Source organism: Pteropus alecto, unplaced genomic scaffold (assembly GCF_000325575.1).
Source record: "Pteropus alecto unplaced genomic scaffold, ASM32557v1 scaffold185, whole genome shotgun sequence".
NCBI classification, from domain to species: Eukaryota; Metazoa; Chordata; class Mammalia; order Chiroptera; family Pteropodidae; genus Pteropus; species Pteropus alecto.
This window is the reverse complement of record NW_006438088.1, coordinates 11,605,245-11,632,445: the sequence shown is the minus strand read 5'-3', so window position 1 is coordinate 11,632,445 and position 27,201 is coordinate 11,605,245. Positions and strand designations below refer to the sequence as shown.

General features: G+C 34.3%; 1 protein-coding gene across 1 annotated transcript; it reads left to right on the top strand.

The window, feature by feature from the left end:
* TBPL1 (TATA-box binding protein like 1) lies at positions 1-26,640 on the top strand. The gene is made up of 7 exons (XM_006915400.3): positions 1-262; positions 19,274-19,452; positions 21,409-21,491; positions 21,643-21,706; positions 23,207-23,310; positions 23,405-23,499; positions 25,513-26,640. Exons 2-7 carry the CDS (start codon positions 19,318-19,320, stop codon positions 25,590-25,592), a joined length of 561 nt encoding a protein of 186 aa, XP_006915462.1. The 5' UTR covers positions 1-262; positions 19,274-19,317; the 3' UTR covers positions 25,593-26,640.
* The last annotated feature ends 561 nt before the right edge of the window (positions 26,641-27,201 follow it).

The following is a 27,201-nucleotide window of genomic DNA, read 5'->3' as shown; positions in this document are numbered from 1 at the left end:
GTTATCTCTATCGTCCCCCGCGTCTTCTCTATTTATTGTCGCCGGGAAGCGGCGGCCGCCCCGTACCCGGAACAACAAAGCCCGAAAGACGGAGCCCGAGCCTCGGGGGCTCCTTAGCAACGGGCCGGGGCGGGAGTTCCATGGAGACTGGGGAGCGCGCCCGCCTCATCATCATCCTTGCCCTCCAGCTTATCCTTCGCGTCCGACGCAACCGGCAGCACTGCTGCCGCCGCGTCCTCTGCCACCGCCACCTTTTCCCACGGTAACCCCGTAGGCGACCCTGGGCGGGGGGAACGTGGGCAGCTGGGCGGCCTGAGTGCCGAGCGCTGGGCATCTGGGCGCAGGGCGGGCGTGTGCGGAGCGGGGGCCGTGCTGCGGGTGGGTTGTGCGGTGGCGGATGACTGGAAGAGAGGCGCTCGGGTAGGAGAAATTGGTCCGGGGGCCGAGGGAGGGTCCAGTTCTTAGGAGGACAGGGCGGTATGTGGGGATCTTATTAGGGATAACGGGGTGAGGGTGGGGCGTCACTGCCTGGGAGTGTTATCCAACGGGGTATAGGATAAGAAAGAGGTGTTTTCTTTTTCATGTTAGCTACCTCTGGGAAAGACCGGAGAAGGGAGATTCTCCATCTGTCTCTCTGGAGCCCTCACCCAGGAAAAGAGGGATCGTTCAAAGATGCTAGGGTTCCGTTGCTTCCCAGAAAACTTAAGTAGCCTCTGCTGCGGCGGGAAGGCTCCCAAATAGCACTTTCGTTGGTTCCTGCTTCTGGCAATGCCAAAAGCCCTGCTTTATTTTATTATTATTTGTATTAACCAAAAATGTGAAGAAGGATCTGGAAACTGAGGAAGATACAGTGAATCGTGCGTAGAGCTGAGCAGGAACAAGAGTCGGGATAAGCGCCAGTAAGAATCTTAAAAGTAAATTTAATTGAGAATTATGATTTTTAAAACTCTCTTTTGTCGAGATGTGCATCTGCGGGTTCTGTCAGTGTGTTCGTTGCAATAAGGCTTAGACTGCAGCCAGTCCACATCTGTGAGCTCTCTGACTGCATCTGTCACCTGCAGTTCCCAAGCGACACTGGCAGTTAATCAGCGTGGGCTTGTGTATTTAGGGTTAAGAACAGCGCCTTAAAATTGGCTCAAGAAAAGAAAAGGAAATAAGCTTGGTGTAATTTTTGTGTGAAGAAACAATGGCAGATTCCCTGGGGAAACTGAAAAAGAAATATAAGGAGAAGGTTCAGCTATAATCTGAATAATTTTCAGTCTCTTTGAAAGTTTGAGAAAATGGCAGTTCATTCAAATCGAGGAGCTTTTATCACTAATTTGTTTAAAGAATTACTTAGTTTGATCTGTCCAGTTAAATACTTATCGGTGTATGCTATCTCTTTAAGCCTTACGTCACTACTTAATGGTTTTATACATTTCAAAACTATTCTAGGTCAGTAAATGAGGTTTTCCTGTGGCATACTAAAAAGGCTACAGTAATACTATTTTTGTGTTCAATGGGAACAGAACTCTTTATATAAAATTGAAGATTAAAGATGAAAATAAAACTGATATATTACAGAAGCAATTATGTCAAGCACAGCTTCTGTTTGTCCCCCACCTTTTTTGCTAAGCCTGGCTTCTCTTAAACAAAAAGGTGTTATCTTTATCCTCAGCCTTCTCTTTTTATATTCTGTGTACTCTAAGTCAGTCTCAGAAACTGTAATCTACTGTATGCTCTTTATTTTGACTGATGCCAGAATATAGTTTTTAACTTAGGCTTTTTCATGGAATTGAGGTTCAGTGTGTCTTGTTAAAGGGATTTAGATGCAAAGAGGTGGGCAGTTTCCTTTAACAAAGATGGGAAGTATAAACACTGGGAAACTTAAAATTGCATTTTAAGACTCTAAGAAGAAAAACTCAATATCATCTTTAGGTTAATGACTCAAAAACTGTTAACATAATTTTTCATGTAACTGTTCTTCTGTGAAAGATATGCTGGGAGGTGACCCCACTGGAGGCTGTTGAATGTTGAGCCCCAAGATGTTCATAGTACATATGCGACATTGTGAATTCCCTTAGTCTCGGGGCTGCCATCACACTCACTTCACCTAGACCTAATTTGCTGTTGCATATATCCCTTCCATGTTTGACTGGGGGTCAAACTCTACCTTCCACCTTTATTAACAATCCAGTTTCTCCTTTCCTTGCTATCTGCTCCAACACTGACATTTGGTGTTGTCTTATTTCCTCTCCTTATTTAATCTTGTCCCAATCAAAAATGAGTTTTTATTCTCTTGTATTATTCCTGTTTCTCAGGGGGTTTTCAGCATACATCCTTGGCCTGAATATCCTTTTTATTAATATTACTTTGTTACATTTTCCTTCTGTATCCCTCCCTTTTATTTGAAGAATTGAAGTGGTCATGTTAGATCTTCTGTATTCATTCTGAATAAATGTTGGTTGTGCAATACAACAGGTAAGAGCCTTACGCTGAAAATCAAGACTTTTGAAATAAGGCATGTAAAAATATTTGAACTTTTAAAATAAAAGGTATTTTAGAAATCCAAGTGGTAATAATGTAATAGTAGATAGACATGGTCACTTTTTTTAAAGAGTAGAGTCTGCTATGTGTTTTTAATTGAGCCTTAAATTTTCATATTCTTATTTTAAAAAACTTCTAACATCATTCTTTTCTGATCATTTTTCATCTGAATATTTAACTGAAATTACATTTTGCCAAATTCAAGGGGACAAAGCGATTTCCACAGATTTTTCTTCATGTCATATCAAAATTTTTGTGGATGTATACACATAGTGCAGAATTTGTTATAAAGTAGGACAAACACATATGAAATACAGCTGAATTTTTTTGGAGTGTTATTTCTTATGTATTTGGCATGTTATTTTAAAAATCAGCCAAGAGTATATAATCTAGTTGAGTGGACATCAATGTTGTTTTTAGGTGCAGGAGGCTGGTAATAACCTGGAGATTGATTTCCTTCTGTTGCGTCATAGACCATGTGATGAAATTATTATTGCTATAACAATTGAAGTTTAAATTTATTTTAAAAGAATATAGTAGTTTTCCACAATGTCTCTGAGTCAAAACTTGTAGTGCTTTGAAAATTTAGCTGTATCGTGATGTTTGAATTAATAAAGATTTCCTGTAGTTTATACTCTCATTTATTGCACCTCTTATATGCCTGATGCCACATCATCTGTGCAAAGCTAAATGAAAGGTGTTTCTCTTCGGGTATTTTTTGTGCACTTGTAGATAGTAAAGAAATAACATACATGGATACCAAAATATGACAGATGCAAATTTGAATTTTAAATCCTTTATTGCATACTGCCTGGTGTGATAGTTACTGGTGTACAGATTTCATCATTCTTGCTAAATTGGAAGTTTCTTGATGTTCAGGACTGAGTTGCCATCATTCTGTATGTTCAGGTCATGGATGAATGTGTATTTTGAAGATTAACATGTTAATAGAAGGATACATAGATTTTTTTCTTTTACTTGAAGGAGTTAATCTAGTGGATGAAAGGAACCTCATCAGACAATAAAAATCATGGTAGATATAGTGTTTGCTCTTCTCATGTGACTCCCACTTTGGGAAAATTCAAAATGGTGATAGTATATACATATCTGAGGTCTTTCCAGGCCACACAGATACAATCAACCTCTTATTTAAAAGAGAGAGTGTGTGTGTATAATTGTGAAAAAGCAATATTCGAGAAGTTTTCATTAGTGGAAAGGAATCAGGGTGTATTAGAAATTGTACACCGGTCTTACTTACCTTGTAACTGAACGGGTGATAAAATTCAGAATTTGGTTTAAATGGCTTGTTTTATATTGGAAGCATGCTACTGGGGTCCCATTAAAATGTTTTCAAAAACACACTGAGGTGAATTCCAGGATGGTTCAAATTAGCCTTCATGTGGGAGTCAATAATAAAACTTTAAAATTTCACTGAAAAATACAGCACAAAAATTTGTGACTTTGACCATGCAATATTCATCCATTAAGAAAGAATACTGAAAATCACACTGTGCGTTAAGGACACAGTTTTCTCAGGACATATGTGGATGACTTTTGTGCTTTATATTTAGCACCACAGATGTCTGTCTATAGACATTGGTCCATGGTGTGTTTGGGGGGGTTTTTTTACTCATTTTGTTTTTTAACTCACACCATTTCAAAAGAAGTGAAAATTTGTTTTTATTAAATGGTTCCAAAGAATCAGATGTTAACCTTCCTCTTCCTGATAAATTACGAATATTTTTATTGTGAGGCAGAATGGTTTTGATAAAAATCAGTTAATGCTTTTTCGGGATTAGGGTTAGTATAGAGCTTAAGAGTATGGACTCTGGTTATAGGCTGCCCGTGTTCAGCATGGTGGCTATGCTGCTTATTATGGTCTTGGGCAAGTTATTAAACGTAAAGCACTTAAACAATGCTCAGCATATAGTTAGCTGAAAAAACATTAACTGGTGCTCGTAGCAGTGGTGCTTGGTAGTACATTAAAGGTGAATCATTAGACACTTGAATGCTTTCTTTCATTTGGATGCTTTCTATTAAAGCACTGAAATTCTTTGTGATCACTGACTATTGGACTTCTCTCTGCTGTTAGGTTTTGGGAGTGGGAAAGCACTTTTGTTTTAATTTTGAATTGTCACACAGACATCTGGTTATCACTTATGGCAGATGGAGTAAGTAAAAAGACATCTCTGTTTCTTGGAAAAGGAAGACCAACAAAGCCTGGTCTGGCACTGTGTTGCAGCTATTGAAATGCTATTTCCCTGTGGACTTGACTGCTTGTTTAGCTGTATGGTACTTCTGAATAAAAGCAATAGACCCCAATGGTTTCATTTAGCAGAATTAGTCTTCCTTTAGAAGACACTGTTTTTTACTTGTATAACCTTAAATGATGGTAAACTCGAAACTTCGTGTCATTGTCAAGCCATTTATCTTGAGTTTTCCGTGTCATTATGAATGTTCTGCGTACAAGCTATCTTGTAATTTTAGAGGTAGCTGAAACTGCTTCTCTACTCCAGTAGTTCAGCGGCTCAAGAATGCATAAAACTGGAAAATTATTTGTTTATGGTAAGGGTAACACTAAATACTGAGGCTACTTAATCAAGGGAATAACTTGATAAGTATAGCTTTGTTTATGCTGCTATTGAAATGGCTAAGTTTTTAAAGTTAAGTCCAAATGTTATATTTCCGTTTTATGGACATTTGAAACCGCTAAATAGAAAATAAATATTTATGTTTAAATACAATGAATTGCAAACTGTTTTTCCTATTTTGGCTCATATCCAGGTCTTGGTTTTGACTACAGTAATGTTTTTATAAAATATGCCTTATAGAAATTTATGTAGGATATGTTATTAAAAAGTATGTTTTGCTTTAAATGTTCAGGGGTAAAGTTTTGGAATTCCTTCTTCCATGTTCTGTTTTTATTTGTTTTAGTTGGTTTTTATATACCTCTCCCAAGAAAATTGGCAAATATTCTTGTATTAAGATGTGTGGCTTTTGTTTTTCTGTTTAAAGAGAGTAAAGTCTAGTTGATATTGTTGATTTGAGTAATAACTACCTTGGCCAGAATTGATTATTCCTGTAGCCATTATGGATTCTGGATCTAAAAAATATTGAATTAAGCAAGGAAATGATCATGACTATTTCACGCACACACATGCGTACACACAGTATTAGGGGATTTTTAGAAAAACAGGTCTCCAAGGTACCAATACTATTGTCCATAATAAAACCTGCCTGTATTGAGATAAAGATCTAACACACTGTTAATGTTTCCCCAGTGTTCTTTAATCACACTTTTTCAGGGACAGATGTTACTGTCCTAATGATATGAAGATAGTAAAGCCAGTTATAAAAGTGCAAATATGAAGATAGATATTTGGTTTATGACTGTGTTCAACATTTATAGAACCTGTCCATTGTTCGAACCTTTGCTAAGATTCATAGTGAATCTGAAGACTTTGTGGGACAACCACACGTCATTCTTCTTAATTTGCCAACTCATTTTGTTGAGCCACAAAGCCTTTTTTTTCTTATGGCTCCAGTGAGCTTGGTATCTCCAGTTACTTGTATGCATCTGTAACCTTGTAAAGTTGTAATGAGCGTCCCGCAATTGCTCATGGGTCGACCACATCCCTGCATCTCTACTGGTGGCAGGTTAGGGTGGTTGTAGGAGGCACAACTATGTTGAAGACACAGTCACCAGTTTGTTAGACCTTCCTGAACCCCAACTTGGTACACTAGATTTCTTAACTCAGTTCTTTGCTCTTTTTTAATGGTAGTGATAGTGGTGGAGAACCTGAGGTAAAGGATCTGATATGTCACAACTGATAAAAAGCTACATGAATAATACTTTTATCATCTTAGCAGCATATTGCTAATGTAAGTCTTTAGGTCAGTGTAGCAGAGAAAACATTTGGTTGGCTAGTAATCTTGAAAATTCTGCTTCAATACATAGTGTAGAACTACTTGGATAATTGTTAATTTGTGTGTACATTAAGAATATGTACCTTTTAATTTACTCTTTTGAGGCATTTTATTTTGGGCCTTTTAAATTGGAAGAGTTTCAAATGCCTGTAATTATATTAACTTAATTTGCCTTGTATCCTTACTTTCACTTTGTAAAGAGGAATAATGGCTTTGTCATCAAACCCTGTTTGATTGGATGGTTGCTGTGCTGAAGTAGCTGACATGGTAGCCAGACTATCTATAACCAGCTATCATGGAATGAATTTAGCATATGGATGAGTTAGGACCCTTGGGGGTGAAATGGAGAACATAACTCTTAGGGGAGGGGAAAGGAACTGTATGTCAAAAGTGCTGAGGCTCTGTATGTGTGTTTTAATTAAAATAATTCTTGCCTTACATCAGAAATGTATTATATTACTATATTTGTAAAAGCTCCTGGAACACACTTGCCCTTCAGAATTTGGGGGTTTGAACTAAAACCAACAATAACATGTTAGGTGCAGGAGCATTAACCAGAACATACCAGAAAGTGAAATAAGGAAATAATAGGGTACTGTTGAGGAACTTGAGTGGTTTGGGGCTACTAAGATTCTTATTGTTATAGTGAAACATCTCTGCTCTTCCCATTTATTCCCCAGCCCCACAATTCTTTCTTTTAATTGCTTCTAAATATTTATTTAATTCAGCAACGATTTTTTGAGTTGATGACCAAGTACTAGTTACTAAGGAAAATTCTAAAGACACACATTTATATTAAACAGTTCTCTTCAAGGAGCGTGGTGCCTGCAGTCTAGTAGAGTTATAATACACACAGTACCTTTGCACTGGCTGTGACCTCTGCTTGGGGTCGTTTCTCTCAATGTTTCATATGGCTGGCTCCTTCTTATCCTTCAATATCTGATTTTAAGAGTAATTTCTCATTTTTGAGGAAGTTAAAAGGCCTTCCTGGATCATTCCTTTTAAAGTTTCTCTTGTGTCATCTCGTTTCCTTTATGACGTAGATCACATTCTCTATTTCAGTTGCTTTTCTGTTGTTTGCTTCTTCCACAGGAATACAACTGCCATGAGGGTTCCTTACCTGACTGTTTTGTTCTGAGCTAGGTTCCCATGGCACAGTAGTTGGTTCACATGAGTTGCATACTAAATGAATGCAATTATGAGTAATAATTCGTTAGTCGAAGGAGTGGAGAAAAGGGCATCCTAGGCAGATATAAAATCAGGAAAGGATCTGCTATTGCAAAAGGAATGGTAAAAAGTTGAGACTGTTAATGTGTGTTGGAAGTGAGAAATTAGGTTACAAAAGGTATATTGGAGACATGAAGCTCACTGCATTCCAAGTAAAGCAAGTTAGATTCTATTTTAAAGAGGTTTCTTTAAGCAGGAGTGTGGCACAATTAGTAAGATGATTCTGGTTGCCTATTTGGTAAATGGACTAGATTGTGTAGATTGCAAGCAGAGAGTTCCATTACAAGGCTGTAGCCATAATGGCATATGAAAGCCCAAAATGAAACACTGATGCTTTGGATGCAGAAAAGAATCTGGATGAGAAATTAAATGGGTATAGGAGAAGAAGAAAAGATGAAGAATGATTCTGAAATTTCCAATTCAGGTGTGCGAAGTTTGGATGGTGGCTCCATTAACTAAAATTAAGAATCAAGTGACAGCAAGCAAGTATTTCTAAAGGGGTTAATTAATTTTGGATGTGTTGGTTTAATTCAGTGAATGTGCCTAACAGACAGGAACATGGGTTTAGATCTTAGATTGGTCAGGATTGATATAGGAGCAATAATCTACTGGATAACAATTGAAGCCTGAAAACTCAACGAAGGAAAGTATTTAAGGCAGTGATCTTAAATGTCAGGGATCTTAAAACTCATTTGTGAATATGAAGAAAACAATTGCTTCCTCACATACAAATCCAAATTTTTATTTGTGTACATAAAAATTTCAAGGAGTTTCTCACTTCTGGAACATACGGTTGAGCTTTTCAGGATCTGTCATGGACTTCAGGTAAGAACTGATTTAAGGAACACACAGAAAAGTATTTGATATGGAAGAACCTAAGAAACATACCACAGAAACCAAAGATGGGAGTAGTACCAGAGGGAGAATTTTGAGAATCAGGGGTTCCCATTGCTTTATGCCCTGGAGAGATCTAGTCTAGTAGGAAGGAGTTTCAACTGTGACATTGGATTCAGCAATGAGCCATTCATTCGTAACATTTCAGAGGCAGAAGGCAGATCGTGTCGGTTTAGCACATGAATTCAAGTTAAGGAAACAATGCATGGTAAACAGAGTGCAGAAATCTTGATGTTCTCTGTGATAAACAGTCCCAATATGAGAATATAGCCCCTTTTAAAGACTTACTAACTGACAGGAAAATTCCATTATTTTGATGACCTATTGTGGTGTTTCAGCCCAGTGGTTCTCAACCAACTGTGCATTAGAAACAACTTGGAAATGTTTTAAAAATCAGGACCCTACAGAGGTTAGTTAATATCTTTGGGTGTTGAGCTTCTTCATAGTTTTTATTTTGTTTGTCATCTTGATCACTTCCATCACTCTTATTCTGTGTTCTATGTAAGAATCCTTTCTTTTACTTGTATGTTGTTATTTAATCACTCAGTTTACTGTTGTGCTAGTTTTAAATCAGCATCCTTGAGTCTTTCTCATAGACCTTAGTTTCTCATTTTAAAAAATGTATGGCTTTCCTCTGATCTTTAGCCAAGTTCTCCATTTCTTATCTCTTTTGAGTAACAGAGCCCTCAATCAATGAACGATCTGACCCTTTCTGAGTAAAACAAGAAATTCTTAATGGTGCTTACATGTGGAAAGAGTATTTATTCTGTAATCCTGTTTGCTTTTATTTAAGTATGTTACAGTTCTTACTAAATATTAAAACTTTTTTTAACTAGTACGGTTTGAACTCTGTGCACTGTTTCCATAATCTTACCTTCCTTTTCTTATATGGCAGTCATGTATGACGTAGACCTTAAACAGGTTGTCTATACTAATACAAACATTTTGTATAAAGGGTAAACCTATAAAAACAGTTGAAAGAAAACTTTCAAAATTGGAAATTTCACCTCTTGTGTTTTCACCTTGCAGTGCTTTCTCTTGATTAAATTCTTGATGAGCTGTCAGCAGTTCAAGTTTGAACCCTACATTCACACTCCTGCTGTACAAATCAGAATACAGAGAAATTTGAACTTTATGCATGCCAACCCTGATACCAAGCAGAAACTGAAAGGCTTACTCGGTTTGTTAGCTACCTAGTGAATTAACATTTATACTTGCAAAGAAAATTATAATCTTTACAAAATTATGCTGTTTTATTAGCGTCGGCTTAATGGCTAAATTAGTCTTGCAAACTGTAGTTACTTATTATGGGTAACGGGACAAATATCAAGATTCTCTAGAAAGAGATAAACTTCCTAGTTTTTTAAATGACCATTCATGATATGAGAAAATAGGGAAACGTAATATTGGTGGAGAGAACTGATGCCTTACACTTGTAATGAAATGGAAAGAACATGATAAACAGTTTTGTTGCAATTTAACATCTGAGCCAATCAACAACTATTTATTTTAGTTCAAAATTGCTTTGTTATTACTGGAGATTTTTTTTTAAATTCACTGTTTAATTTAGTTATTTTTTTAAATGCTAATTTTATTTATAAGATACATCAAAATTATATTTATTTTTTTCCCTTGCTTTTAGACTTGAAGGAATGTGATCTGTTTTTGTGTTCCAAAGCTCAAGGACCACAACAAATAACTTGAAGTCCTTTTTATTTTTGAACATTTCTCTGTCTTTGGAAGGTTAACAAAGGAGATAAAAATAGTAACAATGAGAATAGTTAAATTTGAATGCTTACCATGTGCAAGTACTGTGCTAAGTGCTTTGCATCATTTCAATTTTCACAACACTGTTATCTTGACTTATTTTACAGGTGAGAACACTGAGGCACAAAGGCGTTAAATAACTTACCCAAGGTCACACGAATGAGAAATGGTAGAGTCTGGGTTTAACTCAAGTGATCTGCCCTAGAGTCTAATCTCTTAAACGTGTGTGTTGGAGAAGGGGTTCTGTGTAGATACTACTTTTTTGTAATCTCAGGCTAACAGTTAATCTTGTACAGACACTGCATTGGATGTGTTTAGTGCCTTGGGAATTATGCCAAGGCTAGGGTACAAAAATAAGTAAGATTTGATCATGTGTCTGAGAAGCTTATGTCTACCAAGGAGTCATATGTAAATAGGATATTTCACTAGAGTGTGGGGAAATGTAGTGATAGTGGTATATACATGGCAGCATGTAATGGGACTCAGCAGGGATACTCTGGCTCAGTCTTGGGGATCAGATGTCTTAGTCGATATGATTTTTTTTATTTTACCCATCATGGTTTTAATTGCCTTCTATACTAGGATTTCACTAATTTTCCCCTCCAATCTAGACCTAGACCTGTCTGGAGCAATGGACTCTTATCTGATTGCAAGTTCTGTATCTCCTCTTGTACGTTTCAGAAGTTCCTTCGGTTCAGCGTAGACCGAACAGAATTCTTACCCCTCCTCCTTTTTCCATCCCTCCTGCAAACATGCTCTCTCTTCATTGTTCCTGTCTCAGTAAATGTATCTTAGGCCACATACCTAGAGTCATCCTCTAGCTCCCTTTTCCTCTTCCCTATATCAGTCACAAAGCTCTGTTCACTCTGTCTCCTGAAAAGGTCTCTCTTCTGTCTACTTCCATCTTCATCCACCCAGGTCTCCACTGCTGTCATCTCTCACCATGGCTGTTGAGCTAGACCCTGAGTTTTCTGTCCATTCTTATCTTCCAGTCTATTCTCCTGGTACAGAAGTGGCAGTGATATATTTTTAAAAAACAAATACATCATGTCATCTCTTGCTTCTCTTTTAGCTCACCATTGTTCTTGGGATAATATAAAAAATTTTGTTTAACATGGCCTAGAAGGAATTATTTGACCCTTCCCTTCATCTCCAGCCTTGTCTCATGCAACTGTCCCATTCACTCTTCTCACTGTAGCCATGTTGACGTTTCTTCAAGTCTGAACAGTTTAAACTTTTAACTCACCTCAGAGCTGAAAACACTAGCTGTTCCCTCTGCCAAGTCATGTTTACTACTGGATCCCATCCTCTAGCAGGGGGCATAATGCTTAGATTTCTAATTCATCGTTATAGAATTGATTGGATGAGGGAGATGCTGAGCCAGGCATAGAAGTGGGGTTCAATCATTTTTAGCAGAAGGAATAGCATAAGCAGGCAAACATTGATATTCTTTACATGTAAGAGCTTTTATAAATCAGTAAAATATCTCAGAAGGAAAATGAACAAAAGATATGAAATAGTTAACAGAAAAAATATAAGTAGTGATATTTGAAAGGTTCATTCTCATTTGTAAGTATTCAAGGAAAATCAATTCAATATTGCTATTTTTTATGTCAGGTTAAAAGATTTTGGTGTGACTTCATGAGATCTACTTTGTTGACTAAATAAAACAGCATATGTATTTATGTATGTATGTGTGTGTGTGTGTGTGTATGTATGTATATTCCCAGTCATGTTTAATGTGTACAAATAAACTTAAGGATTTAGCAGCCTCAAAACATATGTCTATATGAACATAGAAAAAAACTTAATAATTACAACTGTGGCAATTACAACTTTTTTCTTTGAGTATGTCCTATACAATCAGAAAATGACATGCTATTTTCTTTAAAAGCCGTACATTAAGACCATTAATTTGAAATACTAAGTCTGTCCAAAATTTTGCTTTTATGTAATATGGAATTACTGTGTTAAATTTCTTATCTCAGAGTTTGAATACCCAAATTTCAAGTTGTATTCAGTAAAATATACTTTTTTCTCTTGTTATCTGTAATTAGACATTAGTTAAAATTAGTATTAATGTTAATGTTGACTAATATGACATTAATAAAGCATATTTAATTTATGAGGTGCTCATTAATTTCTCAAAACAATCTGGAATAAATTGTGGGATTTGCATTTGACAAATAAAGGTAAGAACAGTTCAGAACTGTCATATAGCTTCCATTAGGATCCACATTTTAAACATCTACATTTTCTTACTTTGTAGATACATTTTAGTGCATTCATTCTGAAATAGTGAAATTCTTAAATAGGCTAATGTTTAAATATTATTATTAATATGGGATGGGTTATATATTCCTAAATTGCCAAATACTTTATTTTTTTTTCAACTGGAACTTTTTCATGAGAGTATAAACCACTGACTTACCTTTCCTTAAGCACTCAAGAAATCAGCATCATTTAAATCTTTCTTCACCACCTTTTAGGTACCATTACAAATATTTTTATTGACTGAAACAAAATATACTCCTCTTTTTTTAATAGATGGTTGCTGACAACCCTCAGAGTTATTGTTAATTAATTCCCATAAAAATTTTTTTATACTTTTAATACAGATTTTAGAAAATTATAACAATTCAGAATGGTGCAAGTCATTCACATGAATGCTATCTGCTTACCAGTCTTCAAAATTGGTGTTTAGATTGAGTCAGAGGTATAGTAGGTGGAGACATAAGCAATGAAGATAGTTAAACTTTCTGTTTAACTTAATGTAATGATGGTTTTGTACATCAAATACTTTTGTTTTTAATTAAGCATTTTAAAAATGTTTTATATTATACACTCGTATAATATATATTCCTTTCCTTGGAAAATACAAGGGTTTTTGTGACCAGGCATACTGTTAATATAATACTTTTCGTGTGGCTAGAATATAAAACTGCCAACCCCGAGGACTGGTGTATAAGCTCTTAGGCCATGCACAAAAATGTCTTCATTATAAAATGTCACCCTGCCAAACAAGTTAAAGGTTTTTTGGTTTTGTTCAGTCTATGCTGTTTCCCCTTAGTGCATCTAACTATATTCTTTTACTGCCCCTTTGAATACAAGTGCAGGTTGAAGGGAAAGTGGGAAGTTCAGAATTGGGATGTTAATTTAACTAAACTAACATAGTAGCCCTAGAACTAAAATTGAAATTTAGTTTATATTTCCTAAATTTGTCTATAGTATGTCTTCATCTAAGATGTTAGAATCCGAGATTTTAGAATTAGACAGGATCTTAGAAACCATCTAGTCTCGTCTTCCACTTACCAGAAGACTCATTCTATAACATTACTAAGTGTTGGTAAATTATCTAGCTCTATTTTTCTCGCCTCCCTTTTTTGACACTTATCTTCTGTGGAGCCCAGGTATTTCGTTTTTTGTCTTGTTTTTTGTTTGTTGGTTTTTTTGATGTGGCTTCATGAGATCTACTTTTTTGTGACTAACTGGATCTCTCAGTTTCCTTTTTATTTAGATATTTAAGAACAACTGGTATCATTCTCGTGCTAAATGTCCTGAGACTTTCCTCACACAACTATTTTTATATCTCATCTTACTTTCCTCTGGATGTCAGTGCCATCTTTAAACAATAAGGTCAGGATATTCTATATCTTTTGGTAGCAGAAGACTATTACTTCCTTCGTTCTAGACACTCCTGTCTAACCTAGAGTTTGGATGGTTGTTTGTTGGTTTACTTGCTTTAAAGTAATATAATTAAAACCCCGTGTACCTCAGAATAGATTATCTAAATTTGTTTGGTTCCTGTGGCAGGATTCCAGATATTGAGGGAGTCATATGAAACTTTATTCAAATCTATTTATTACTGAGTTTACATAGCGAAAAATATCTATATTTTAAAGTAAATTACAGACATGACATCCCCCCTTGAATATTTCAGTGTGCATCTCTAACAAGCTTATTTGTCTACATAACCACTTTATTATTTCACTCAAAAGTAACAGTAATTCCCTAATATTTATCATTCAGGATTCATATTCAAATTTCCCTCAAATATCGCTTAGAGCTGTTTTTTCAAACCAGGATTGAAAGAAGGACCATGATATACAGATGTTTTGGTCATTTAAATAAAAATGTAAGCTTTATATTTATAAGCATTAAATTTTATTTTATTAATATTACCTCATTGAGCTAGCCCAGGAACAGCACTCTTTTTCTTAAAGGACCAGATAGTAACTATTTTAGGCTTGTGGGTCATTTGGGCTTTGGCAGAACTACTCAACTGTACCACAGTCATTATATAAACACATGAGCATGGTTATGTTTCAATAAAACTTTTTTTTTTAAAGATCTAATGGGCTTTATGAAGCAATTCATGAATGGGGCAACATTATTCAAAGGAACGCTCTAATAAAACCTTTTTTTATAGAACAAGCACTGACCTTTGGGTATAGTTTTGCTCACCCCTGCTTGACCTATGAAGATCTTGGTTTTCTCTATTAATGTGACTGTTCTCAAGTTTTGTATCAATTCATTAAATACTGTTTGGTTACAGTGTTCAACTACATATCAATTCATCAAACAGTAATAGCTGCCATTTAATAAACATGTCATATGCTATGTACTTGACATAGGTAATTATATTGAATCCTTAAAAGCATCCAGGGAGGTACAGTGATATTATTATTATAAATTTCCACAAGAGAAAAGTAAGGTATGTGCTGTACTATTAAACAGATATAAAAGAATATCCTTTTTCTAAAAGGCAAAATGTTCAGTTTCTGCATCTTTGTCACAGGCATGTGTTGAGAAACTGAAGTATAGTAATCTACCTGTTGGAATCACAGTAGGAAATGTCTGTTTCCTAAGCTGCTATTTTGAAAGCTTTGTAAAGAAGAGTTAGTTTAGATGGCATGTTTTTCTTTTAGAAAAGAATGATCTCTAAGAGACCATATGAGTTTTTGTTGTGTTTGCAAATTAGTCTATATCCAGTCTTACCCTTTTGCCGTTTCAAATCATGTATGGTAATTTTGTGGTTAAACCTTTTAGGCCTCTCTCTCAGTACCTCAGATGCAACTTGAATACACTTTCTGTATTCTTTGGTTTATTTAGTTTCATTCTTTAGCTTTTAGTTAGATTTTAGAGTAATTTTTGGTTTCTTTTTATGACAATGTTTATTGTGTCCTTTCAGTTTCATTATCTTTCCTGGTGTGGAAAATTTTAGATGTAATAGTCTTACATGTAATTTGTCTTAAAAGCCAAGAGGTGGCAGTGTTTTCCAGGCTACGCTTTAAGGTTGCAGTTTGTGATGGTTGCTGAATGTTTTTAATACCACTAGAAAGTCAGAGGACCTAAAGAACACAAGTGTTCTTGTCCATAAAATCATAGATTGAGAAAGAAGTTGCTTCAGCTTCTACAATTCATTTTAATAGAAAGCCAGAAATATGACATTTCTGAAGTCAAGACAGCTGCAATTGTGAACTTTGCTTTTATTTGAAGGAAATATTTGACATACTTATACTAGGTATTTACTTAAGAAACAGGACAAAACACCTGACTAAACCATGTCTTAATATTAGGCATGTCTTAATTTGGGCAGTGGGAAAATAACTGATAATTTATTTAAATCAAAATGGAATTAACTTTTATTTTTCTGATAGTGAATCTAATATGTATTTGTTATTTTAAAAAATATCTCTGCAAAACAATAGAAGAAAAAAATTTTTTATGTCACTCAGTTGCCAACTCTGAATATAATAATTGTTATCACTTTGGCTACATATCAGTACATATGTAGATATATAAACCAAAATGAACTCTTACAAACATGTAATTTTTTTTCACATTTTGGACCTCTGTCTACATTCATGTAGTTTTATGATTTGCAAAATCTGCTTAGTAGTCTATTATATAAAACTGCTGTACTTTATTCATTCTCTTCAAGATAGACATACAGATTGTTTTGTTATTACAAAATTGCAGTGTATAATCTTATACTTTGTTCAGTTGAATTATTTTCAAGATGCATTCTTAACAATTGACTGCAATTCAACGTATATGTACATTTTAAATTATTTGAATGCACACTGCCAGATTATCTCCTGTAGAAGGTTTTTGTTCCACATTATAAGAGAATGCTGGTTTACACACACCTTCACAAGTACTCCTTTATATTTGCCAGTATAAATAAGTGGTATCTCTTTCCTTCCTTTAAGTTAGCATTTCTTCATTACTAGTGAACTTAAAAACGATGTATTTCTAAAGGCACAGAACTTCTAAATAAATAAATAATTAGTCCAAGAAAAATAGTGGAAATTTAAATGTTGTTAGAATCCAGAGATAATGAATACACTATATATCCAACTTAAGACATACCTAAACCACTTGGTTGTAATCACCCTAAATGTTCATACATTTTAGGCATCCAGCTTACTTTCCAGTGTAAGAAATTAGAAAAAGAATAAATCTGTAGAAGGAAATGATACATATAAGGCAAAAAATTTAATATAAGAGCATCAATTGACTGATGATAGTTTTTGTTCTTTAAAGAAACTTAACAAAATAGAGAAACCATTCAGCATGGTTGAAGGGGGAAAAAACAGGGATAAGTAATATAAGGAAGAAGAGGTAAATATACTACAGCAGAGATTTTAAAAATTTATTTAAAAATAGGAAAAATTGTGTGCCAATAAATTTAAAAATTTAGGAAAACTGACTCAAGAAGAAATAGAAGACATCAACTACCCTAAAACTCTTAAAGAAATTAAAGTAGCCTTTTAAAATCCACCAAGCAAAGAAACAGATTCAGACAATTTTCAGATTAGGTCTTATAAACTGTCCTCCAGAGAATTAAAAAAAGAAGGAAAAAAAATCACCCAAACTTGTCTAATGAGTCTAGTATAACTGATACTCAAACCAAATAAGGACAGTCCAAGAAAGAAATATTATAAGCTAATTCTACTTATGAGCATAGATGTACCAATCCTACAGTAGATGTTAGGAAAGCAAATCCATCAATGTGTGGAAGTTTTTTTGCTCATGATTTAATTTGGTTTAGGGGTATAATATATATGTAATAAATTTAAATTAATGATAAAACATGAATTCAGAGTAGAGGTTTCCTCTGGAAGAAAGGGATGCAGATGTGGTTTGGGAGGAGTACAAGGGGAGGCATCAATTGTAATGCTTATTTTTTAAGCTGGGTAAGGGGTACATAGATGTTAATTGCATTATTCTTTTTGCCCTTTTGTATATCTTAAATATTGCATACTGTAGTGTTAGCAGGTGTAACAGCTTTCTGAATTTAAATGTGACTTTGAAATACTATATTTTTTTATGGAGTCACTTAATATTCCCTCTGGAACTATACAAACCAGTTGGGAAATTTACATATGAACCAATATGAAATATATAAAGTATACTACATACATATACATTTTTATGGACATTCTGTTAAGGGCTTGTAGAGAAAAAAAAGACTCCTAGTTCTTTTGCATTCATATGAAAATAGGTGGCTTTGGAAGTCAAGTTTCAGGCTTGTCCACTTAAGGTTTTTCCACACCTAGTATTAAAAGAAATACTTTGGAATTCACTATTATAATCATGGGAAATGATGCTAAGAAATCTGTTCTGCCTATTGATTTGAACTTATTTTACCCATAATCACTGTTATTTTTGTGTTATTATTTCCCAGATGTATATGATAAGTAGTTTTTAAACATTGCATATAATCCCCACGACACTATCTGGTAGGTACTATCTATTACATGTCGCAGGTGAGAAAACCGAGGCACAGACAGATTGCATAACTTGCCCAAGTTCTCATAACCTGTTAGTGGTTGGTCAGACATTGAGCATGCTGCTTAAGATCAATATTGATAACTGCCTCTGTCCTCTGCTTGTTAGTTTACCTATCAATCAGGGCCACTGCCACCGCTGTCTCATGACTTATTGAGGTTGCTCAAGCATACACAAAGAACAGAAAAACAAGAAGATAAGCAGATTGAAGGGAACTTAAAAGTGAGAAAATACAGTGAAGTTGAGGTATAATTGATACACAGAATTGGATGCTGTGCCAGAAGTCTTGATCTGATTTTTCATTGTGTTCCATCAGATACTGAAAGGCAAAAAAACAAGGTTGAACTTTATTTGGACTCTTGGAATCTTCATTGCTTTAGTCATAATAATTTGAATCCTTATAAAGAATACTAGTTCTTTATGTTGTGGCCGCAAGGAATATTAAAGATAATTATAATAGTTTTGTTATTCTTCTCTGATTTTGTGAGTTAGATAAGCTGAATTACCATTACTTATTTTTTTAAGATGTGGAAACCCAGTTAAAGAATTTTTTAGCTGGATATGGGTCATATGCTTAGTACAAATGAGGGCTCATTTTTGTTTGTTTATATAAATGCTATCATAGTTTTGGAAAGATATATATTGTGGAAGATTGTGATTTTGATAAAAATGGTGTTGTGCTAACTGTTCGTTAGAGCTCCTCCATACACACACAGGTCTGTGAGCTCCCTGAGGACGGAAGACTTTGCCTTATTCATTTTTTTACCCCAATATCCTCAGTGTATAGAAAGTGTTCAGTAAGTAGATAATGAATGAATGACTAGTAAATGAGAAGTCTTTTAATTAATGTTATAAATAGTATTTCTACTTCTTTAAACTTAAGTCTATTACTCTACCCTAAGTAGAGAAAAATAGGTCCACCCTAGGAAATTATATGAGATGCGTTATAGTACCATTAATGGTTGGACATTGAGACCACAAAGTGTAGCCCTTGAACTTGGTGCATTCGGAGAATTGCCCTAACATGATTTGAGTAACATTTTTAAAAAATAATCATTTTTTTACACTTTAGTTTTCAAGATTATTTGAAAATTCACAGAACATTTAATTACTTTCATTTTGTTTTATTTCACAGGATGTGATCTTCGTGGTGGGAAGCTAAGTTTTTAAACTACCCCAATGGATGCAGACAGTGATGTTGCATTGGACATTCTGATTACAAATGTAGTCTGTGTTTTTAGAACAAGATGTCATTTGAACTTAAGGAAGATTGCTTTGGAGGGAGCAAATGTAATTTATAAGCGTGACGTTGGAGTAAGTATCTGAATTTTAGTATGTATGCTGCATAGTCTAATTTCATAGTGCTACAAATGTTATAATAAAATATATTCATTCTACAAATAGTTTGTGAGCACCTCACCATGTGCTTGTTGTACTGAATACAGCAGTGAGCTATGTAGAAGTGGCCCCACCTCTCATGAAGCGGCAGCTTTTGGAGATACTCATCTCCAAGTCTTACTAAAGAGCTCACTGGTTGCTATATATTTTATGTTCTCTCAGTTTCTTTTTACTGAAGAAGGGGATGTTAACACTTTGATGTATACTTATTCAGATATACCTGGGTGATGCCCCTGTGTGTTTGTGCGTGTGTGTAGTAAATCTTGTAGTATGTTGCATAGCCTCTTTAATTACATGAGATAGTTGGTATTCTTTAGTAACAAATTGCTAGAAAATAGAGTTCATATCCTAGTCTGTACATTTTAAATTTTAGTTTTCATTAAACCTGTAATACTTAAAAGCTGACAACTTGCTTTTAACCTTAGTGTTTTGAGATTATCATCATAAATGACAGGTGTTCATTTGACTTTTATAAACCAAAGAATGATGAGATATATATCATCTACATTTATTATAAAAATTAAGAATACATATGAAAGCTTTATTTAAGATCTAAAAATTAGATGCCACCTACATAGGTAAATTATCATTAGTTCTTAGTACTAAAAACTAAGTAAAGGTGAATTAAATTCAGTTAAAATTTTCAGTGACCCACAGTTAAAGATTTTTAAGTTCATCAGTAATGCCATCTTCATTTTTAAAAAGGAGTAAATATGTCTGCTAAAAAGTTTAGAGGAAAACCTAATGCGTCTTTGAAATTTTCAGCATGCCTTATGGCAAAGAAGTCTTTTTTTCCTGGGAAGCTTAACAGAAAAAGCTGACTTGACAGACAAGCTGGTGGTGAAAGACAATTAAATGTAGAATAAACTTAGTCTAGTATTTCTCAGCCACTTATGTATAAAATTTTATAATGTATTTTAGCTCAAATTTATTTTGAATCTTTGATAAATTTTGTCTCCCCAGATTGAATAGCTTTCCAGTTCGATAATATGGCATATGATAGAGAAAGAGAAGACCTCAAAATGTAACACAAGTTTTAAGGGAAAATGTCTAATTCGTTTATGTGTTACATTATTCACTAAAGATTTATCTCTCTTACACATAATGGGTATATAATAAATATTTTCATAAATGAAAAGTTGCACTGAAAATTTAAATTTACATGTCTTGTATCTTAATCCTTGACCTGTTTATATTCACTCTGTAGGTAATTTTATTCAAACCCATAGTTTTAAATGCCTTTCATATCTAATAAATGTAGAATTACATCTCCAGCTCCATTTTGCCTGCATTCAAGATTCACATATGGAACTTGAATATATAATAGGCATCTCAACTATAAGATACAATTAAGGTAGTGATGGGTGCCATGAATCAGAATAAAGCAGAGTTAGAATGTAGAGGGATGTTTGTTTTGATAGAAGTCAGGCAAGGCCTTTCTATGGAGGTGACATGGTGAGAGACCTGAATGAAATGAGAGTATTGAAGGAAAAATATTCTAGATGAAAGTAACAATTACTGCAAAGCTCCTGAGGCTTGAACAAATTTGCCATGTTTGAGGATCCATGCAAACTATAAATTGCAGTTACATTACGGGAATGAAATGAGAGATGAAATTTATATACTTGGTAGTATATTGACTTCAGGTATTAGAGAGAGTTTTATACAGGCCATGTATTTTTAAATTAATTAAATGTCCTTTTATATTAATACATTCTTTTGTTCAGTATGGTACTTTTTTCAGAATGGGTGATTTGGAGAACACTTATTTCAATCTTGGGTAAGCTTGGAGTAGTATTTAAACATTAAAATAGCCACATAGAGCAGAACCATATGTGAAAATTAATCCTTATTATGTAATTTTTTTTCCAGAAAGTATTAATGAAGCTTAGAAAACCTAGAATTACAGCTACAATTTGGTCCTCAGGAAAAATTATTTGCACTGGAGCAACAAGGTAATTGTTACTTAGGTTTTTAATTTTCCCATCATGGAAAGTACATTTCTAGACTTTGAAAACAGAATTATATGTATAGTTTGTCATGTTCCTCAGTATAAAATTTTTTTTCTGTATAACTGATAATCTTTTTCTTTCCTTAAAACTATAGTGAAGAAGAAGCTAAATTTGGTGCCAGACGTTTAGCTCGCAGTCTCCAAAAACTAGGTTTTCAGGTAACATTTTCAAAAAATATCTCAACTGCAAATATTCAGGGATTTATTTTTGTAAATTTAAAAGTTTGAATTTAATAGACTAAAGAAATCATCGCAGAAACTTCTCTCATGATTGACCTTTTTCTAGGTTTTTTATACTGTTTTTCAGTGTAAAAATTTAGTAGCAAATCTTGTCCATGTGGATATTTGTAAAAGATCCTGGTTTTTTTTCCAAATTCTTTCTTGTACCGACAGACTTGTTTCCTTACAAGTTAACTACCTTTTCAACTCTTTAAGTTTCCTCACTTCTTATGAAAAAAAAAAATAAATCATATGTTTTTGGTCATCTCAAGAGTGGTATGAATAGAGAGCTGCAGGCCCTGTTGACATGTACACACTGGTTGGCATGCTCTCACACTGGTACAATGACCATTGCTGTCAGGTTAGTCTTATCATTTACAATTTTATAGAGGTATAAATTTGAATAAAGTTAATATACACTGTGAACTTGCTAGGTCACTTGAGTAAATGAAAGACAGGTAAAGATAGTCTATGGTCTCTCAAGAGGTGGTTCTAGGCTGTTTGGGACTTGGATGGAAGTGATGGAAGTTGAGTTTTCTATCTTACAACTTCGGCCTCTAAGGTGGAGGGTCATAGGACGGTACTGCAGTGCTGGCGGGGTATTGGGGGTGTTGGAGCTTGTGAGAGTGGCAGTATAGAGAGCCATGATTAATGATGGTGCCACTTTACACAATTTTATGACTTTCTAAAGCTGCCTTGTATGAGTACTTACGTTGGAGGATGGTTAGTTTATCCAGAATTATAGCTTTACTGGGAATGTTTGAAAAGATGGTAAAACTCTTCAACATATTGATAGGAATGGCTGAAGTTATTTTGAGTGGACATTATTTTCAGCCTTGGAGCTTCTTGTCTTAGCATAAAATTAGAAATATTGAAAGAAATCCCTGTGAGTTAAAGGCACAGTTTTATCACTGTATCCCTCTTCTATATCCCCAAAGAAAACGAACATCTAACTAAACTCACAGAAATATTGTTTTACCTTATACATAGAAGAAAAAGTCTGATCTTTGGAGTTTAGTATACACTCAACTGTTTATTGAGTTTTAAAGTGACGACTTTTTTATTTTAACTCTCGAAAAGAGATCTCTGCTTTGATTTTTTTTTTCTGTTATTCACTCTCCTATCACAGTGGATTAAATCTCCCATTTAAAGTTTCAGAAAATTAAACGTAAGATTCAAAAGACCCTCCAGATGAACTGTTTTAATCATGCAAATATCTCAGGTTTTATTTATTTTTTTAATGAGGTTTTTGAGTTTTTTTCTTTAATTATAGTATTTAAGAAGTCATTGATAACTTAAAACACTGGATTCATGCTTAAGATATCTGTTTTATCCTGTTTGCTTTTATTTTTAAGGGTTGAAACTTAATTATTAAGGATTGCCCTGAAAGCAGATTTTTTGTTTCAAAATAATTCATTGAGTTTTACTTCTCTCTTAAAGGTAATATTTACAGATTTTAAGGTTGTTAACGTTTTAGCAGTATGTAACATGCCATTTGAAATCCGTTTGCCAGAATTCACAAAGAACAATAGACCTCATGCCAGGTAGGTCTTTCAGAAATCAAGATAACTTATCAAATTTGAAATTACTTGTCAAGCTATATAAATATTTATATTAATTGAGGTTGTTTTTGTATAGTTATGAACCTGAACTTCATCCTGCTGTGTGCTATCGGATAAAATCTCTAAGAGCTACATTACAGATTTTTTCAACAGGAAGTATCACAGTAACAGGTATTTTATGATATTGGAACCAAACTTGTCAGTTACGAATTGAATGAACTACGAGGTGTACATACCAAATCAGAAATAATATCTAATTTGTCCCTATCAGCCACTTTGGCCCTTTAAGGGGAACCAGTCTCTTGACTTTTAACACTGTGGATAGTTTTACCTGCCTTCATATACTATTTTAAAATCTTTTATACACTATTTTTTATATATCTACTTTTAGTCATCATTATCACAGTGAGGTTTATCCTTATTGTTCCATGTAACTCTAGCTCATTCATTCTCGTTGCTATATAATACCCAGTGTGTCAATATACTGTCCATATGCATTTGGATAGTTTCCACTTTGGAGGTGTTAAGAATATTCTAGTATATATTTTCGTAATATGATTTTTTCATTTACAATAGCTTGCATTTAAAATAGTTAAGAGAAACACACTTTATGAACATAGAGATTTTACATAAGCAAAATATTTAAATATAATTGATACCTATTTGTTACTTATTATATATATTTTGTTATATTTTTTTAGTCTTTTAAGTATTTTGAAGGGGTGGTTTTAAGACTATGCATAGAAGTCAAAGGGTAGCATCAGCCATGCAGGATGCTTTTTTAATGGTACCGCAGTTATAAATTGTACAGAGACATTACTTGGGAGTCAGGCCCAGCTTTTGGCAAAATTGAGTTAAGGGAAATTTCTTTAGTGTCTTTGAATTTTTCTTTTTATTCCTTCAATCCTTAGAGGAGAATAAAAATTATTAATTGATACCTTTAAACTCTCAACAGATAAGTTTTAGTTTTTATTCACCTATGGGTTTTCACACTTTCCTTGGAGACTTTTAATGCCTATCACCAGGATAGTGCCTGAATCTTAAAAATGGAGTGGTGGGGAGCAAGTGTTCCCTTATTTCACCTGTTTCTACACTTCGGAACCCAGACTTCTGAGGGGCCCCAAAGTCTTTTGATGTCTTTACTAAGTATAGAATAAAATGATGCATCTGTAAAATCTTTGTCTTTATTGAGTTAGTAATTAACTCAATAACAAACTTTTGACCTGGTCAATTAGTATGCATTATATATTTACATCTGGAATATCATGAAATGTTAACAGTTCAGTGAACACACACTTATTGTTTCTGGTGAGCAAAGCACTGTCCCCTGTGGAGGGGGTGAGGTGTCAGAAAGGAGCAGACCAGGATGTGATATGATCAGCACCGTCAAAGGGGCAGTGGGTGCACACGTACATTTTCAGGATCTTTCAAAGGAGGTCATTATTCCCTAGTGAAACCATTTTTATTCAAAATGAATTTTATGAAAATTTTTTTCATTGCCTATTTTTGTGTCTTTTGAGCTATTTAAATGAAAGATTACATTTTTTAGAAAAGTCATTTCTAGTTTATATGGATTAATTAATACGTAGTGTCACCTCATCTCCTTGTGCTTTTTTTTCTGTCGACTGAGTGAGCTGTGAGGGCGAGATGGCTGGATTAGTAGCAAACATGTTGCTGCCCAGTAGTAGTAATGGGTGGACATTTTTAGACTGTAGTTTTATAACAGCCTCCGTTTCCCAGCACTTTGGACGCGCTTTTGTTTTATTCTGCTGAGTTCCTCAACACTCCTATATGCTTCCAAAGTAGCCTAACCAAAAGCCACACTCCAGTGACCGAAGGGATAATAGTCAACTAATCCCATTTGTCATTTCTCCCTTTAATAAGCATATTGTAGCACTTTTTATTCTCCTCTGTGGTAGTTCGTGTGACCTTTTTTATGTACACTCTTCACACTGGTCCCCTAAAACAAGATGAGTAACGTCATTTTTGTTTCAAATTTCTTTTAATTGTCCAGAAAAAATTTTATTCTCTCGGTTTTTATTGTGACTCTGTGTATAATAATGTCAGTGTAGATTTTTTAAAACAATGAGCCTGAAAGTACTTAGATATTTTTAATTCTGAGAAATGAACTTTGCCTAAGTGCTCTCTCTGCTTCTCACCATTCCTTCATTGTGTTGGTTACAGGGCCCAATGTAAAGGCTGTTGCTACTGCTGTGGAACAGATTTACCCATTTGTGTTTGAAAGCAGGAAAGAAATTTTGTAATTCATCACTTAATTGGTTAGAATCCCTAACTGAGCACCTTTTAAAACCTGCTGCACATTGGACTCAAAACAGAAGGAAAACTGGACCAACAGCAATCGAGGAAATAGACTCTTATTCTTTCATGGCTGCAGTGTAAGCTCCAGGCCCTTTGGGTTTTATTTCAAACCTTGCTGTAATATAAAAAGGAAGTTTACAAGACATGACGTTGCTGCTTTTACAAAAGGACATTCTATTTATTTTTGCAGTAATTCTCATGTCCCCATAAGCAGAGCTGTCACAGTGTGCACTACCTTAAATTGTTTAGTTGTTATTTTTTTCCAGTTTGAGCTAATGTGTTTTATTTGTGAATAGTCTTTTACATTTTTGTATGCTGAATATGGGCACCAAAGAACCTGTAAAAGTTATCTTTTTCAATTGAATGTGCACAAATAAAAGTTTGGAAAAGGTCTCTCTTCATATCCATTCTGTAACTTTTATTCCCCATTTTCTATTTTAATAAAAATTGTATTCATAATTCTTTTTTTAATCTATGCAAGCTTAGACTTTTGCTAAAGTGTGTTGGCTTCGTTTTGAAGTGTATTTTGTAAATATATATATGCCACATGTATATAATATCTTTTAATGCTCTGTTACCAAATATTGAATAGGAAATTTTTTCTTGCTAGAAATAAAAACGTGTATATAAATTCTAGGGAACCGGAGTAGAACTTTATAGATTAAGCTTAATGTTTTATGTTGCTAATTTAATATGATAGAAAATATAAATATCTTTTAAAGGTTATAAAACTGTAGTTTTAAAAAGAGAAACCTCTTACCTATAAAATGGATATGAGAAAGAAGCTGTGATGGGTTGTACCTCATATGTACCTTTATTATTCTGGGAAGACTCACCTCTAGTTGTAGGGAAGTAATAATATTAGGTTGGTACTCAAGGCTCTACTAAGAGTCTTACCAGAAGCTGGTAAATTGTGCTGTTTTAACAAGCAGGGTCCACAGGCTGCCTCTGTGCCACAGTATCATTATAATACAGTTCAACTTGAATTTTAAAGCCATTTTGCAAGATAAGTTTTTCCCCTTGCTGTGTCTTATTTAATGACTCTTCATCATAAGGGATGGCTAATCTTAAAGTATTTGTGAAACAGTGGCTCTCTGGCTCACCAAAAACCGAGTGAAGAGTCAAATTAGCTTCTCAGTTAGTAGAGACAATATTCCAACACAAGCTTTCACTAAAACTTGAATTTCCAAAATGTTTTGAAACCTTTGTGAAAAATTGCAGCATTTTAACCCCCATATTCTAGTACATTTTCCTTACCATGTTATAAAATCTTGAAAATCTAACTTAAGCACTGCACTGAACGATACATAGTGTTTTGTTTATTTTTTATCTTCTTGACGCCTTCCCCTACCTGCCTCTCCTTCGTAAGTGGGGGGCAAAGCCTCTTATATTTTCTTTCTTGTGAAAGACTTAATTATGATTTCCAGACTTCTGTTCTCTTTTTTTACATTTGTTCATTTGCTTCATTTAAAGATCCAGTAGGATAGATATCCTCATAAAATAAAAGAGAATATCATTTAATGAAAAAAAGTTATAGGTTCTAGGAAGACTTTT

Bases quoted from the DNA above. Each gene is read 5' to 3' on its own strand.
- TBPL1 (XM_006915400.3), top strand. From the start codon at position 19,318: ATGGATGCAGACAGTGATGTTGCATTGGACATTCTGATTACAAATGTA. The intron at 21,492-21,642 runs GTAATTGTTACT...TTAAAACTATAG, and splicing joins ATTTGCACTGGAGCAACAAG to TGAAGAAGAAGCTAAATTTG. The intron at 21,707-23,206 runs GTAACATTTTCA...TCTCTCTTAAAG, and splicing joins TCCAAAAACTAGGTTTTCAG to GTAATATTTACAGATTTTAA.